General features: G+C 44.0%; 2 protein-coding genes across 7 annotated transcripts in view; one reads left to right on the top strand and one right to left on the bottom strand.

The window, feature by feature from the left end:
* The window catches only part of DKK3 (dickkopf WNT signaling pathway inhibitor 3), a 46567-nt gene extending 41640 nt beyond the window's left edge, over positions 1-4927 (top strand). For all 4 annotated transcript variants that reach the window (XM_031007691.3, XM_031007693.3, XM_055356420.2 and 1 more), the window contains exons 6-8: positions 933-1077; positions 2067-2223; positions 3346-4927. In XM_031007691.3, coding sequence (XP_030863551.3) covers positions 933-1077; positions 2067-2223; positions 3346-3568 — 525 coding nt within the window. In that variant the 3' untranslated portion in view covers positions 3569-4927. The remainder of the gene's footprint in view (positions 1-932; positions 1078-2066; positions 2224-3345) is intronic.
* A 6465-nt stretch (positions 4928-11392) lies between these two features.
* Positions 11393-15571, bottom strand: part of USP47 (ubiquitin specific peptidase 47) — a 115725-nt gene continuing 111546 nt past the window's right edge. For all 3 annotated transcript variants that reach the window (XM_031007689.3, XM_055356419.2, XM_031007690.3), the window contains 4 exons: positions 15116-15246; positions 13029-13076; positions 12808-12938; positions 11393-11966 (listed from right to left, as the gene is read on the bottom strand). In XM_031007689.3, coding sequence (XP_030863549.1) covers positions 11792-11966; positions 12808-12938; positions 13029-13076; positions 15116-15246 — 485 coding nt within the window. In that variant the 3' untranslated portion in view covers positions 11393-11791. The remainder of the gene's footprint in view (positions 11967-12807; positions 12939-13028; positions 13077-15115; positions 15247-15571) is intronic.

Raw genomic sequence — 15571 nt, 5'->3', positions numbered from 1 at the left:
GGGGAGGGAAGGGAGAGGAGGTGTCCCTACACCTGTTGCTTCCCCTGGGGATGACCCATCCTAATAGACAAACAGAGACATTCCGGCAGCCCCCAGGCAGGGAGAGCGGCAGCTGCTCTCCTTCTGGACCTGCACCCCACCCACCAGATCTTTCTCCAATCTGCCAATAAGAGAGGGCAGAGGGACAGGGCAAGAAGAGGCCAGGGCACTGCCCCAGTGCAGATTACACTGGGAAATGTGGAGCCAGGGCAAAGGAGACTCTTCACCCAACAGGCATTTTGGACGAAGCCACATGGACTCACAGACTTTTCATAGTCATTTTTCCTTATTCAGACAATAACACAGCATGCTAATAAATTTGGAAAGTCAAGCGGTTCTTATTACCTTACCCGACTGTCTGTGGTGAGGCCACTGCTGTTGCACCTCCCAGCCAACCCCACTCGGTACCATCACTGGGCACAGCTGTGGGGACCTCACTTTGCTCTCTAACTGCCATGCCCTGTGTGGCTTTAGGACCCTGGCACCCACAGGCCATCCTTATCTTGGGCTGGCTTGGGCCTTAGTTTAATCGGCTCATCATTGGGCCTTGCCTCTTTGGGCCTGGACCTAGGGACCTAAGGAAAAAGGGAACAGCACAAGTCTGTGGGGACCACAAAGACCCCCTGCTGTTCTTTGCAAAATCTTAAGCTGTGGAGAAAGACTCAGATCCATGAGTCCTCCCGGTGCCATTTTTCCAGCGTTCTGACCCCCATGTCTTGCCAGCCAAGCTCCCACCTCTGTCCCATTGACTTTCACTGAAATCTCAGCCTGGTCTGCCTGTCTCTACAATGGGAGGATGCAGGTTGGCCTATCTGTGGTATCTTCAGGCTGGGCTCTCAGCAGGCCCCCAGTCCCTAAGCCGCTGGCTCTAGGCTCTTTCCACCTGTCCGCAGCTCTGCACCCGGGACAGTGAGTGCTGTGGAGACCAGCTGTGTGTCTGGGGTCACTGCACCAAAATGTCCACCAGGGGCAGCAGTGGGACCATCTGTGACAACCAGAGGGACTGCCAGCCGGGGCTGTGCTGTGCCTTCCAGAGAGGTGAGTGGCCTCCCCTCAGATGCAGGAAAAACCATGTCCCAAGCTCCACCACAATGGACCTCCTGGAGCCACGTCCATGCCAACCGCATGGTTTCGCATCCCACCTCTTGGATAGGCTCCCAAACGCTCATCAGTGTGTGCTGCACTCCCACAGCCTCTGCCCGGAGTGGGAAGACCACCTTTTTTTTTTCCCTTGTTGATGCTCAGAAAAGTTAAATGACTTCAGGATGCAAAAGCCCAGTCTGGAATGGGGTGGGACTAGCAGCCCCCTCCCTCCCACCACTCCTTATTTCCCAGGTTCCTTTTCCTGTGAATCACCCGCTTCCACTCCCATCTTCCGTCCTGCCTCTCCCAGGTGAGGTCTGCTCAGGCTCTCTCCGCCCCCACTAGGATTTTTGAAAAATTCTCATTTGCCGCCTTCCCAGCTCTGCATCCCCAGCCCACTAGGCCTCCCTGTACCTGCTGCCTCCGTGATCTTCCTAAAGGGCTGCTTTTTGGGTGTTGCTCCCCTGGGACCTGCAGCAGCTCCTGTTGTCTCCCACGATGTTCAGACCCCTTAGGCTGTCTTGTGAGGCCTCATGCAGCTCCAACTTACTTGCCCTCCTTTTCTCTCCACTACTTCTTGGCCTATTTGGGAATTTCACCGGCCCTGACATTTTCTACTGAGCTCAACCCCAGGCCTTTGCTGGTGCTGTCCCTGTGCCTGAATGCCTTTGCCTCACTCTTAATCTCTCCAGACTTTCTGGCCCTCAAAATCCAGCAGAAGCCCACCTCTTCCAGGCAGTCCTCCCTGCTGTAGCCCTACCAATCATTCCCTCCTGAGCCCAGGCTGCCATTCTTGTTTCCTGTCATTCCGTATCTCCAAAACTAACCTGCACTTTGGGTTTGAGGGTGGGAGGTAGGAGGTTATGCTCCATTTCTTTGCCCCTCCCCTTGGAGCCCTTCTACCCTACACGGGGCACACAGGGGTGACTCTGGGCTGGTTTCAGGCCTGCTGTTCCCTGTGTGCACACCCCTGCCCGTGGAGGGCGAGCTTTGCCATGACCCCGCCAGCCGCCTTCTGGACCTCATCACCTGGGAGCTAGAGCCTGATGGAGCCTTGGACCGATGCCCTTGTGCCAGTGGCCTCCTCTGCCAGCCCCACAGGTGAGGCCCCCTTACCCTCACTCTCAGGGAGCCAAGGGCTGAGGAGGTGCCATCCAGCAGGGGTGTAGGAGCAGGAGCAGGTTTTCCCTGGGGGAGATGTAGATTCCCTTTAGGATTGGTTTGAGAGGTCGTTGGGTCATGCAGATGGAAGGGTCTAATCAGCAGTCGGTTCTAGGGGTCTGGAGCCCAGGCTGCCCAGGAGGCACAGATCTGGGGCTCATCTAGCTGGTGGCTGAAGCTTCATGAGTGGATGGTCCAGGGAGAGGACATGGAGGGAGAAAAGCCTGGGCTCCCTCCCCAGACCTGTCACAATGACAGATAAGCAGAGAAAAAGGAGCTGGCAGAGAGGCCACGGGGAGGCCAGGAGTGGCCACCAAGGTGGAGGGTGCAGCCCACAGTATCTGAGGCTGCTGAGACTCCATGAGGCACGAGGCTCAAGCCTGGCCAGCTTCTCAGGGCACGTCTCCCTGTCCTCCCCGCAGCCTCTACTCAATCTTCTCTCCCAACAGAATCCAGGGCTGCTGGGCAGACAGGCAGACCTCCCATTCCCCACGGCTCTGTGCAGTGGCTCACACCTGTAATCCCAGAGCTTTGGGAGGCCAATGCAGGAGGATTGATTGAGGCCAAGAGTTCAAGACCAGCCTGGGCAACATAGGGAGATCCCGTCTCTACCAAACACATTAATTTTTTTTTAAAAAAGGAATTCTTCCTCCCTATTCCCACAGAGGTCCATGGCTCCCTGCATGTGGCTAGACTACACCCCAGAGTCAGGCTGACTCCTGCCTGGAGGCCCGAATGGGCCACGGTCTTTGAGGAGCTGTGGTGCTGCTATATAGCCCTCAGGTCCTGCCCCTGGGCTGTGGGGCCTGAGAGTCACAGGAGGTCAGGCCTGCGCTGGAGGAGGGGAAGCTGCCCCCCACCAGCACATTCTCCCAAAGTGAGCCTCCCTCAGCCATCATTTTAAGACAGATGTTGACGGGAAGTGAAGTGTCTCTGTTGAAGAGACAGGAGAGGAGGGGGCGTGAAGGTGAGGCTGGGAGCCCCACAGAGTCAGGGCTCCTTAGCTTTCGGCCTGGGCAGGCTCCCACGTTTAGAGCCTGGCTTTGTCCCATCTCTCCCCAGCCACAGCCTGGTGTACGTGTGCAAGCCGACCTTTGTGGGGAGCCGTGACCAAGATGGGGAGATACTGCTGCCCAGAGAGGCCCCCGATGAGTATGAAGTTGGCAGCTTCATGGAGGAGGTGCGCCAGGAGCTGGAGGACCTGGAGAGGAGCCTGACTGAAGAGATGGCGCTGGGGGAGCCTGCGGCTGCCGCCGCTGCACTGCTGGGAGGGGAAGAGATTTAGATCTGGACCAGGCTGTGGGTAGATGTGCAATAGAAATAGCTAATTTATTTCCCCAGGTGTGTGCTTTAGGCGTGGGCTGACCAGGCTTCTTCCTACATCTTCTTCCCAGTAAGTTTCCCCTCTGGCTTGACAGCGTGAGGTGCTGTGCATTTGTTCAGCTCCCCCAGGCTGTTCTCCAGGCTTCACAGTCTGGTGCTTGGGAGAGTCAGGCAGGGTTAAACTGCAGGAGCAGTTTGCCACCCCTGTCCACATTATTGGCTGCTTTGCCTCTACCGGTTGGCAGACAGCCGTTTGTTCTACATGGCTTTGATAATTGTTTGAGGGGAGGAGACGGACAGAATGTGGAGTCTCCCTATGATGGGTTTTGGGGAAATGTGGAGAAGAGTGCCCTGCTTTGCAAACATCAACCTGGCAAAAATGCAACAAATGAATTTTCCACACAGTTCTTTCCATGGGCATAGGTAAGCTGTGCCTTCTGCTGTTGCAGATGAAATGTTCTGTTCACCCTGCATTACATGTGTTTATTCATCCAGCAGTGTTGCTCAGCTCCTACCTCTGTGCCAGGGCAGCATTTTCATATCCACGATCAATTCCCTCTCTCAGCACAGCCTGGGGAGGGGGTCATTGTTCTCCTCATCCATCAGGGATCTCAGAGGCTCAGAGACTGCAAGCTGCTTGCCCAAGTCACACAGCTAGTGAAGACCAGAGCAGTTTCATCTGGTTGTGACTCTAAGCTCAGTGCTCTCTCCACTACCCCACATCAGCCTTGGTGCCACCAAAAGTGCTCCCCAAAAGGAAGGAGAATGGGATTTTTCTTTTGAGGCATGCACATCTGGAATTAAGGTCAAACTAATTCTCACATCCCTCTAAAATTAAACTACTGTTAGGAACAGCAGTGTTCTCACAGTGTGGGGCAGCCGTCCTTCTAATGAAGACAATGATATTGACACTGTCCCTCTTTGGCAGTTGCATTAGTAACTTTGAAAGGTATATGACTGAGTGTAGCATATAGGTTAACTTGCAGAAACAGTACTTAGGTAATTGTAGGGCGAGGATTATAAATGAAATTTGCAAAATCACTTAGCAGCAACTGAAGACCATTATCAACCACGTGGAGAAAATCAAACCGAGCAGGGCTGTGTGAAACATGGTTGTAATATGCAGACTGCGAACACTGAACTCTACGCCACTCCACAAATGATGTTTTCAGGTGTCATGGACTGTTGCCACCATGTATTCATCCAGAGTTATTAAAGTTTAAAGTTGCACATGATTGTATAAGCATGCTTTCTTTGAGTTTTAAATTATGTATAAACATAAGTTGCATTTAGAAATCAAGCATAAATCACTTCAACTGCTCTTCTGTAGTTCTTGGATTTCTTTTCCCTTTTGACTTTGAATAAATGTAAAATCCTTTCAGCCAGAAAAAGTAAAATAGAAACGACCTATATTAAAAATTCTTCCATAGAAGCAAATTTTCCACCCAACTGAAGCACACCTCTTTCAGCATCAAAATATTTTAGAAATCTTAACTATTTTTGGATGGGAATTTGTCTTAAAGAGTGTAAATGCTTCACGGCCTTCTGAAAGGACAAATGGAATATGTATGACTCTTTTTTTAGGGGAGCCTTCTTTAATCAAATGCAGTTCTGGGCCATAACACAGTAAGATCCTCAAGGACCATAATATTAGAGCTACTATATTGAAGTCAGCTGCGTGGCAAGTGCCAGATTAGGCAGTCTACCTATATTCATTCATTCAATCTTCACTGAACTCCATGAGCATTTTCTTCATTTCACAGATGAACCAATGGAGGTGCAAAGAGATTGACAGAGTAGAAGTCAGACAAAAACAGCATCTAGTACAGTATGTCCAGGTTATAGTGATTATTTTAAGATCAAATAGGGAGCTGTTTTCTATTCAATGTCAAAAACCATCAGGACCACCCTACATTCTGGTTACTCAACAGATATCTACTGAAAGCCTCCTCAGAACCAGGTGCTGTGGTATGCTTTGGGGTGCCAAGCTGACCCAGATAGGGTCCCTACCTTGAAGACATCCCAGTCTAATGAGGGAGACACAGCCAGAGGAAGCAATGACAAAACAAAGACAGTCAACCCGATGTGGGAACAGAGGTGTTATGGAAGCCTCAGTGGAGCACTTGGGGAGAGCTGGCATGGGAACTGGCTCTTGAAGATGATAGGAGTTTATCAGGGAGCCAGAGGGCACAGGAAAGGGCTTTCTGGGCCATGGGCAAAGGGAGGGAGGCACAAGGGTCAGGTGCCATGTAGGGGAAACTGCAAGTCATTTGCAGTGGCTGGAAGGCAAGGAAAGCTTGAGGAAGCATTTAGAGAAGAGGCTAAAAATTATGTCATCCAAAAAATGATTGAAAACATTGTGGTAAATGAGATAAAACTAGGTCCCCCATAGTTGTATATGTAGATATAGTAGGCTGCTCCATTTTGTCATGATAGCCACAAACTTGTAAGAACATGAGAGGCTTTGCAAAATACTTAGCTGAAGCCAGCATCTGAGTAGCATCTGAGTGTCTCCTTTACTCAGTCCTGAGTGAAATGTGGGAGGGGCTGGGTGGAGGTGGTGCTTGAATACCTTGCTGCTGCTCTCTCCCAAAGCCAGAGTTCCTGCCAAGCCATGGCAGATGCTGTCAGGTAAACTGCTCAACAGCTGTTCCCAGTCCCTCCAGCAGCTAGGGCTGGCCCCATGACCCAGGAAATGTAAGGGGAGGGCTCCCAGAGTTTCTGGAATTTTTTCCCAATTGACAAAAGGAGAGTGGCAAACAAGAATGGAGCTCCTGCCCTCCATCCACTTCCCCTGCCTTTGAGTATGGTGCTCAGAAAGCGACATTTGGCTCTGGTGCAGCCATCTGGTGATCATGTGATCAACAGGGCTGCATTCCTCTGGAGGCTCTGGGGAGAGTCCATTTCCTTGCTGTTTTTTAGCCTCTATAGGTCACTGGCATTCCTTGGCTCATGGGCCCCTTCATCTTCAAATCCTGCAATGACAGTTCTGTCCTTCACAGGTGCCAGCTCTCTGGCTTTCTACAGCTGGGAAAGGTTCTCCACTTCTGGGGACCCATGCGATCAAATTGCGCCCACCTAGATAATCCAGAATAATCTTCCCACGTCAAGGTCCTTAACCTTAATTGCATCTGCAAAATCTCTTTTGCCCTGTCAGGTAAATAATCACAGGATACAGGGTTTAGGATGTGGCCCTACCACAGAAAGAGTCTTTGAGTCCTTGACATTGAGGAGGAAACCAGTCCTGTTCTCCACCATCTCTGGACACCTTAAGTAAACCACCGATATTATTATTGGTAAAGCTGGTGTTAGCTTTTCTGTTATTTGAAGCCAAAAAGCATTTCTGACACAGGAGCTATTTGCATGATGAACCACATAGCCTGCAGGAGAACAAAGCCCAACTGGTTCTCTGGGCCTGTGGGGAGGGAGGATGAGGTTGAAGAGGGAAGGGAGGGGCCTGCTGTAGTGTGAGGGACAAAGACAGGATGAGAAAAAAGGCATTAGGTATTCCTGTGGTCTGCGCATCCTCTCCAGATACTCAAGAAATGCAATTCAACTATTTGGAGATTACTTTTTGATAGCTATGCTTGGTTTCTAAATGCAGCTAGGCCCCTGCACACAGGGCTTGCTGAAAGTGGCCACCTCAGCAGCAGCAGCACAATTGCCCTGTATAAAGATGACTGAGGGAGGGTGAAATCCCCTTTTGGGAGATTGTGGTGTTTGGAAAACAGATTCTTCCCCTCCCTGACACTCCATTGAGGGAGGAGAGGTTAGATTTTATTCCCTCGGCTGAAACCTCTGAGGGGAACTTTTTGAGACACTCATGGAAGATCAAATTGAGGGTTGAAGACTTGGTAGGGACTAGTGCAGCATGGGATAGTGGTATTCACTGCAGAGAAGTGTCTGCCAGCAGGAGGTTGGCAAAAGACGCTGTCAAATTTCATGAGGGAGCACCAATGCTGTTAGGAGTTGGGTCCTTTGCTGATAGGACCCGCAGGGCATCTACCTTCATGTCTACAAAAAAGTTACTAGTGACCAGGCACAAGGGGACAGTAACCTTACCAGCCTCATTGCTAAGAGGTGGTTAGCACATGTCTTTCCCCCGCTCTTCCTGGCCTCTTCCACCACCAGTCAAGCTGGTGCAGGAGTTGGCAGGGACAGCACATCTCGGAGGCACTATGGAGGTTCAGGGGAGCTTTGAATGAAACCACTGAACTTTAAGATAAGATTGTCTTAATAATGCAAAATGACTTAAAAGTCACAGGATTGCACTGAGCACTTGATAAGCCCACTGCCCAGTGGGTAACTGCATTTGACAAAACAATTGGCACAGTTATGAAAAAAATGTAAGCATTGAGTATTTCTATCTCCATAAATTATACTCTTCAAGCAGGTTACTTAAGCATTATAAAAGAGGCTGAAAACAGGTGGGGAGAGGGCAGGTGGGAAACATGGAAAGCAGAGGGAAGGGGAGCTTGGTGCCCACCTGTGAGGCAAGGTTTTAGGGTCCAATAACAATTTCTGACCTGGTGAGCTGACACTCACAGTTGAGATCAATTCTCTTGTACAGGTGAGCTGGTGAGGAGGTGGAAAGGGGTAGTGCTGTGATGGGGAAGGGGCAGAGCATTCCTCCCAACTCTCTTTTGCCCTCCCAGCTTGACCTACTGATGGCTGCACTCTTTTCTAAATAGTAACACATGCTCCAATGCATGCTTGAGTTTGTGCAGTATTCTTGTTTCTGAAAGTCAAGTTGTGACAATTAATGCTGTATCTAACCAAATGATCACAGCCTCCCTCTTCCCCATGTGAACTACAATCAAGAAGCATCTTCCAATTTCATGTACACTAAACCTAGGTGGCCACAAGCTTCATTTGGGCCATGAACTCCTTTGAAACCCTCATAAAAACTGTCCTACTATCTCCCTGGAAAATCACACATACATAGAGTTTTGCCTTTCAGGACATATGGCCTTATAAGATTTTGACTACTAGTGACCAAAATGTTGATGTTTTTCAAAAATTACACAGAATTCTTAAGATGGAATAGTTTTATTCAGCAAACAAAAAACTTGCTAATTCAGAGTATCCTCTAGTCCACGTAATGTGGTTTAGACTACATTTGCAAAATTAGGGCCTTGACGCTGAACAAAATAAAATCCAGAGGAAGAACTACAGTATCCAATCAAAAAGGAAGTACTAGCAAATGAACCAGAATAAAAGACTTTATTGTATTCCATACATTCACAGGTCACTTCCAGATTTAGTAACAACACTGCAATGCTATGATGCTGTGCGGTCATTTAGCTTAAACCACAGTGTAAGTTGGTAGCTCTCTCCTGCTCTCTTGGCCTCTAGATGTATCACAATACAATTCCTAACTGTGGCCTGGCAACCAATGCTTATTTCATTGGACTATTTTCTGACTGGGACATGAGTTCATCGCATCTTCCCAGAATTTTAAAGTACCTTCCCTTACATTATAAGAGATGACCAAACACTCTAGGGTGAGGGCTGCTTCACACACTGTTCTTATCTATCATGATTGCTCTTCCTTACACACACGTCCCGTACAGACCAGCTACACACGGCATGGTCCTGAAACCACAGCTTTTGTTTCTTTGGCCAGAATGCACCCCTCACCTTGAGTGCCCGCCTTAGAAACACAGGTACTTGGTTCTCACAGGGTGTGCATGGTTGACACAAGTTCATCTGCCCCACGGTAAAAGCTCTTCAAAACCTTTGCATGACTTGTGGGGAGCAGGGTCACAATTTGTTGCATGTGACCTGCCTCAGCCTCAAAAGATAAGAGATCATGAGGCTCCACCACCCCCGGGCTCAGGAAACTTGATCCACATCGCTAGGGCTCTGCCTGTTAGGTTATGGATGCTCACCTGACTCTCTGAAGCAGAGGGAGGCTGACACAGATTAGCTTTTATTGAAATTATTAAAGTGCAACATTGTGTTTTCACTCTATCAGGCACTGAAAAGCAAGAAGCTTTTAATTTTTTCTTTTCTATAATGAAATATATTTTCTTTACTCTTATTTGTATCTGTAATACACCTGCAATTAGAAACAGCAGTTAAACATAAAACAAAGAACAGAGCAGAAGGCACAGTCTAAAGAGTGGGTATCAGAAGAATTTTACCATTTACGCTCAGAGGAATACTAAACCAAACCCAATCAGACCAAACTCCAAAGCCCATTTTGTTTACAAGTCTGCCTCTTTTGTGCGATAGCAAGTCGGTCCTTTAAAGCAGAAACCCCATTTACTAACCCTACATCCCAAGTAAGCAGGCCTGTATCAGAACCAAATAGCTGTCCTCTTACATCAGAAAATCTGTGATCTGAAAGACAATTCATCACAAGTGTTTCCAATTTTCTTCCGAGAACATCACCAATCCCACTAATGCAAACTCAGAACATTACTTCAGTCAAATTTAGCTAAATGCTATAGCTTTCTTCAAATAAAAATTAGCCAGAAAAATACCTTAGAAAAGATTTTTTTTTTTCATTGTGGATTCCAGGAGACTTTTAAGACATTATGGAATTCTCGGTGATTATATTCAAATGGCAGAGCCACATTTGCTAACAGTATTTTCTAATTTTATCTTTCTTATAAGAAAAAAAGGGTAAAAATCGGATCTGAAATACTGACAGGGTTCCCCAAAGTTAGATATTAACACATCTTTTCATTTCTCTTATGAGAACTTTACTGTAAATATACCTTTATCATAGAAATGAGATATCCAGTACACATTACAAAATGTTATATTTAAAGATGACAAATCTACTCTTAACCCAGATTCTTCATCCACAGAAGTTTAATGACTAAAATAACACAACAGAATGAACAAATGTTTTATTGGCATGTTCATTGTTGTAAACAGCATGTGGCATGAAAAAGTTTTACCAAAACCTTTTTTATTGATTTTTATAAATTAGACGGTATGTCAAAATTTATGTAGAATTGTGTTCATTGAGTACTTTTATTTAGCAAAGCAAAAACTTGCTGATACTAATAAACTCTGCAATGAAATCATGTTGACTGCATCAGTCTGTACCATGACCTGACCTCATTAGCAAGTTTATTCAGAACAATGTTAAGACGTTTCCCAAAAGTTAAACTACATGTAACTACAAATTGACTCTAAAAATTAAAACTGGACTTACAAGCATTCTAGAAGATTCAAACTTGAAGTAAATCTTCAAAACTAGATGTACAAAGAGAAAAAAACTGAAGCCGCTGAACAGAGAAACCTCATTAACAAGGGCAACGACAATCCTATGGGACCTAGCACTGAGGAACCTCACTGAGGATTACATTTACATAGATTGCTATACTTCTCAATGTACACAAATGTACAGAATGAATGATACGTGAAAAGAATAATCATGGCAGATAGTTGAACTGCAATTATGATAACTCAACAGGATCAATTTTATTTACATGCTGAATAAATGAATGAAACATATTCTCTACATCCATAACTTAAGTACAATCAGTTATAATTACAACACTGCAGCAACCTGAGCTGCCACCTGCTGGGATCGGTCTAAGGGAAACGTTTTGATGTTCCAGAATAATGTTCTTAATACTCTGCAAAAAATGAAACAAAATAAAAACACAACTTCACAATTCCTTACTGGGTTACGGCTGGTTCTAAGAATTTCTTTTCTTCAGCTCCTGTTTTTGCTGCTTTCCAAGAGTCAACACACGTTGGATTTACTTCTGAATTGTCAATGAGGTAATGTGTGTATCAGTGAAATAAACAGAAAATTCATTCATTCATGGCCTTTGCACAGCTTTTATTATTAAGCTATGAGCATCCTGTTTGAGGCTAGTTTTACTAGCGGCTATGTGCACATTTGTCCGCAATAAAAGAAGTTTACTCATTCCCCTGTCCCCTTTTCTAATAGAAGGTTAGCTTTTTTTGTTTTTTTTTTTTATTTTTTTGCACATCCCTTTTCACTTTACAGTACATTTGACTATAGTGCACAACATGATTCCGAGTCAAAACAGTGGCCCATTGGGCACTGAGCTTCTGATTGGTGTAGGGCAGTCCAATCAGTGCTGGTGTCACTGGGTTACCCCAACCATGTCCGGCCAAAATGGCACTACCCAGTGGTAGTGAACCATCTAATTAAAACCAAAACTCCCCCAGGGAAAATGCTACACTATCAGAGTCAGTCTTGAGTCAGATCTTTATTTGGTGCTCCATCCAGATATATTTTTAGTGCTTTCTCTTTACGAGGTGAGTATGTTACACGATGTCCAGTCTTCTGGAGTCGACTGCTTTCTTTTTTCATCAGTTCATTTCTTTGCTCATCTGTCAATTCCATTAATTCTTCTGTTTTATCCCTACATATAAAATATTAATCACATATTAGTCCAGTAGAGCCCTCCACCTCTATTAATGTATGCTTGAATGCTATGATGCTCCTCAGCAAGATAATGAAATCTGTTACTGGTGAAGTAATATTATTTTATATACTGAGATGTCCCAGATTTCTGAGGTGTTAATCACAGGAACACATTGCTTACTTCTAAAAGTGGCAGAGAATAACTTCCATGTTATTAGCAGTAGTAACAGCTATCATTATTGAACATCTAAAATAGGCACTGTGCCAGTTATTTTACATGCAATAGCTCTAATTCTCATAAAATCCTGCAAGGTAGACATCATTGTTGCAATTTTATAGATGAGGAGCTAGGTCAATCAGAAAGCTAGTTTTGAACCCAGATCTGTGAGGCTCCAATGACTATTCTTTTTCCTCTACATCTGTGCTGTCCAATACAACAGCCATTAGCCACATGTGGCTATTGAGCTTGTGAAATATGCCTGGTTCAAATTGAGATGTGCTGGAAATATAACAGACATACAATATTTCTAAGACTCAGTACAATAAAAAAAAATGCAAAATACAAATGATTTTTTATACTGATGACATGTTGTAATGATCATATTTTGGATATATTGGATTTAAAATATTTTTAAAATTAATTTCACCTGTTTCTTTTTATTGTTTTTAATGTGGCTACTAGAAAACTTCAAATTATAATCATGTTTGGCTGTCACTGTATTTCTACCGGTTAGTGCCGCTCCATATCATAAAAACAGTAAAGATATTTATGGAAAATAAGATATGTATGCACACCAAAAATGTATTACTAACAGCAACAAAAACACTGTGAATGTTACCTATAAAATATGACTGCACCATCATCACAGATATAAAGAGGCCAGACATTCAGGGTAGAAACTTTGGGATTCCAGTCTAAATCTTGATGAATATCAAGGACAGAAATATCACAGGGAAATGTTCCTCTACCCTAAAAAGAAAAAGAATGAATGAATAAATCATGCCACTAGCTGTGTTTATCATGCACAATACACAGATGCAAACATTCTCAGGGCTTTACCTTAGCAAATTCAATATCATCCAAAGGAATCCCACTGATTTCACTAAGCTGTAAAATAAAACATTTTATTTGAGGTCATTTAAAAAATTAACTTGCTTAGAAAAGTTATTTTCCTTTTACCCCACAAACAGAAATAGCTCAGTTTAAAAAATGTTTCATGTAAAAAAATTAAGAAAAAGCAGAAAGCGGCCACCCTGCAAATACCATGTCCCAGAAATACCAAGTTAGTATATTCCTTCTAGACCTTTTCCTATGCATACACAAACTACACCCACACGTTTCTAAAACATGTAAAATTAGATTAATATCTCTATATAATAATTCTGTTCCTAGAGGAATAGGATACAAAGTGACCACATTCTCTTCAATAACCGAACAATATACATTTTATCTCCTACTGATGGACACTGACACTGTTTTCAGTTTTTCCAAGTTACAAAGCTCTACTGTATACTTCCATGAATATCCTCGCACATGGTGAAACCCCGTCTCAACTAAAAATACAAAGAATTAGCCAGGCGTGGTGGCATGTGCTTGTAGTCCCAGCTACTCAGGAGGCTGAACCAGGAGAATCACTTGAACCCGGGAGGCGGAGGCTGCAGTGAGCCAAGATCGCGCCACTGCATTCCAGCCAGGGCAACAAGAGTGAAACTCCGTCTCAAAAATAAATACATAAATAAATACATAAATAAATAAATTCTTTTTTCTTGAGACAGAGTCTCACTCCATCACCTAGACTGGAGTGCAGTGGTGCAATCTTGGTTCACTGCAACCTCCACCTCCTGGGTTCAAGCAGTTCTCCAGCTTCAGCCTCCTGAGTAGCTAAAATTACAGGCATGCACCACCACACTTGGCTAATTTTTGTATTTTTAGTAGACACAGGGTTTCACCATGTTGGCCAGGCTGGTCTCGAACTCCTGAACTCAAGTGATCTGCCCGCCTCGACCTCCCAGAGTGCTGGGATTACAGGAGTGAGCCATGGCACCCAACCTGCAAATACTTCTATAGATCGGATTCCCAGATGTTTAATTGCAAATCTGAAATACTGACAAACGATGCCAACTGAACTTGAAAAAAATCATATCAATTTATACACTTATCAAAGGTATATATTGTCTGTATCCCCTAAACCTTGAGAACTCTAGGTATTTTTTGATTTTCTAAATTTTCACCAATTTAAGAGTGAAAAATAACGTTATTCTTTAATTTGTATTTCTTTTTCTATAAATTGCCTATTCATGCTGTCTTTCTTAAAATTAGATTTGTTCCATCTTTTTCTTATTAAGGTAGTAGCTCCTTATAAATTATGGACAGCATGTTTAATAACTGCTTCAAATAATTTCCTCCTAGTTTATTGTCTTTTAGCTTTGTTTATGAGTTGCTTTTTAAATATCTTTTTCTTTGGCTGTGCAGAGGATAGGTTTTTATGTGGTCTATAGTTTCTTTTTTTGGCTTCTGGTATTATGCTTACAAATATCTTTTTCCAGGAATATGAAAATATTTTTAGTATTTAATATTTTACATATTTTCACCTAGTACATTTACTTTTTTTATATATAAACTTAATACATTTAGAATTTATTTTTGTGTTTAGTATGAAGTATGGAAATAAATCTTTTTCAAAATGCTCATTGTGCTAGTACCACAGATTGACTAATTCACCCTTTCCCCAGAGATCCTTAGATATCCCATCTTAAAATGCAAAACAGACCTTCTTCTGGATTCTCTACACAATTCGACTTCATTTGGTTTTTTTTAGACATACAGCAATTCACTCTGGTAACTTCTAACTAATTCTAACTACTTAGGACAAAATTGGTCCAAGTAACAGAAAGTGAGGATCCACTTCTGAATGGCCAGGAGCCAAAGTAATTTTTCAAAGAATCAGGAGCCTGAACAACCAGAGTGTGCCACAAGGTGTGACAGAAACCAAAAAGAAAGGTTGCTGCACCAGTGTTTGGTACTACTTCCTAGGTTTTCTCTTACGCAACACAGGAAGAATGTATTGTTTATATATTATATATTTTATTAATATTATGATATACATATACAACATAAGATACATGTTTTGTTTAAAATGAACTTACCTTCTCTCGCAATTCGTCCACACTACTGCTTTCCAATACAACCTCCTGGAAGGGATCCAACTTCATCTCTGAAGGCTTCCACCGTCTTGACAAAACTGCAAGCTGTGACATGGACTTCATCTTCTCTACCCCTAAGAATATGCAAGATTAGGTCATCATTCTATTTCCTCTGAAGGTTCATAATTTGACTTTTCCCTTAGTGCCTTACTAAACAAGAAGATTTACTTCAAGCGTTACTCTTAAAAAGTGGGCACAAGAAAAAACCCAATTATCCCAAGGAGTTTTTGAGAATGAAATATTTACTCTCTTCTCTCCAGTCTCAGAAGATAATTCCTCTCTTCTTCAAACCAGTACTCCTAATTCCACTCCCTCCTGACTCCTGTTGGACACTGCATTACCAATTACTCTCTTCTCTGGATTTCCAATCTTTGTTTCTCTGTTGGCTCCTATCCCTAT

This window comes from Gorilla gorilla, chromosome 9 (assembly GCF_029281585.2).
Source record: "Gorilla gorilla gorilla isolate KB3781 chromosome 9, NHGRI_mGorGor1-v2.1_pri, whole genome shotgun sequence".
In the NCBI taxonomy this organism is placed as follows: Eukaryota; Metazoa; Chordata; class Mammalia; order Primates; family Hominidae; genus Gorilla; species Gorilla gorilla.
This window is presented reverse-complemented; position numbering and strand designations above follow the sequence as displayed.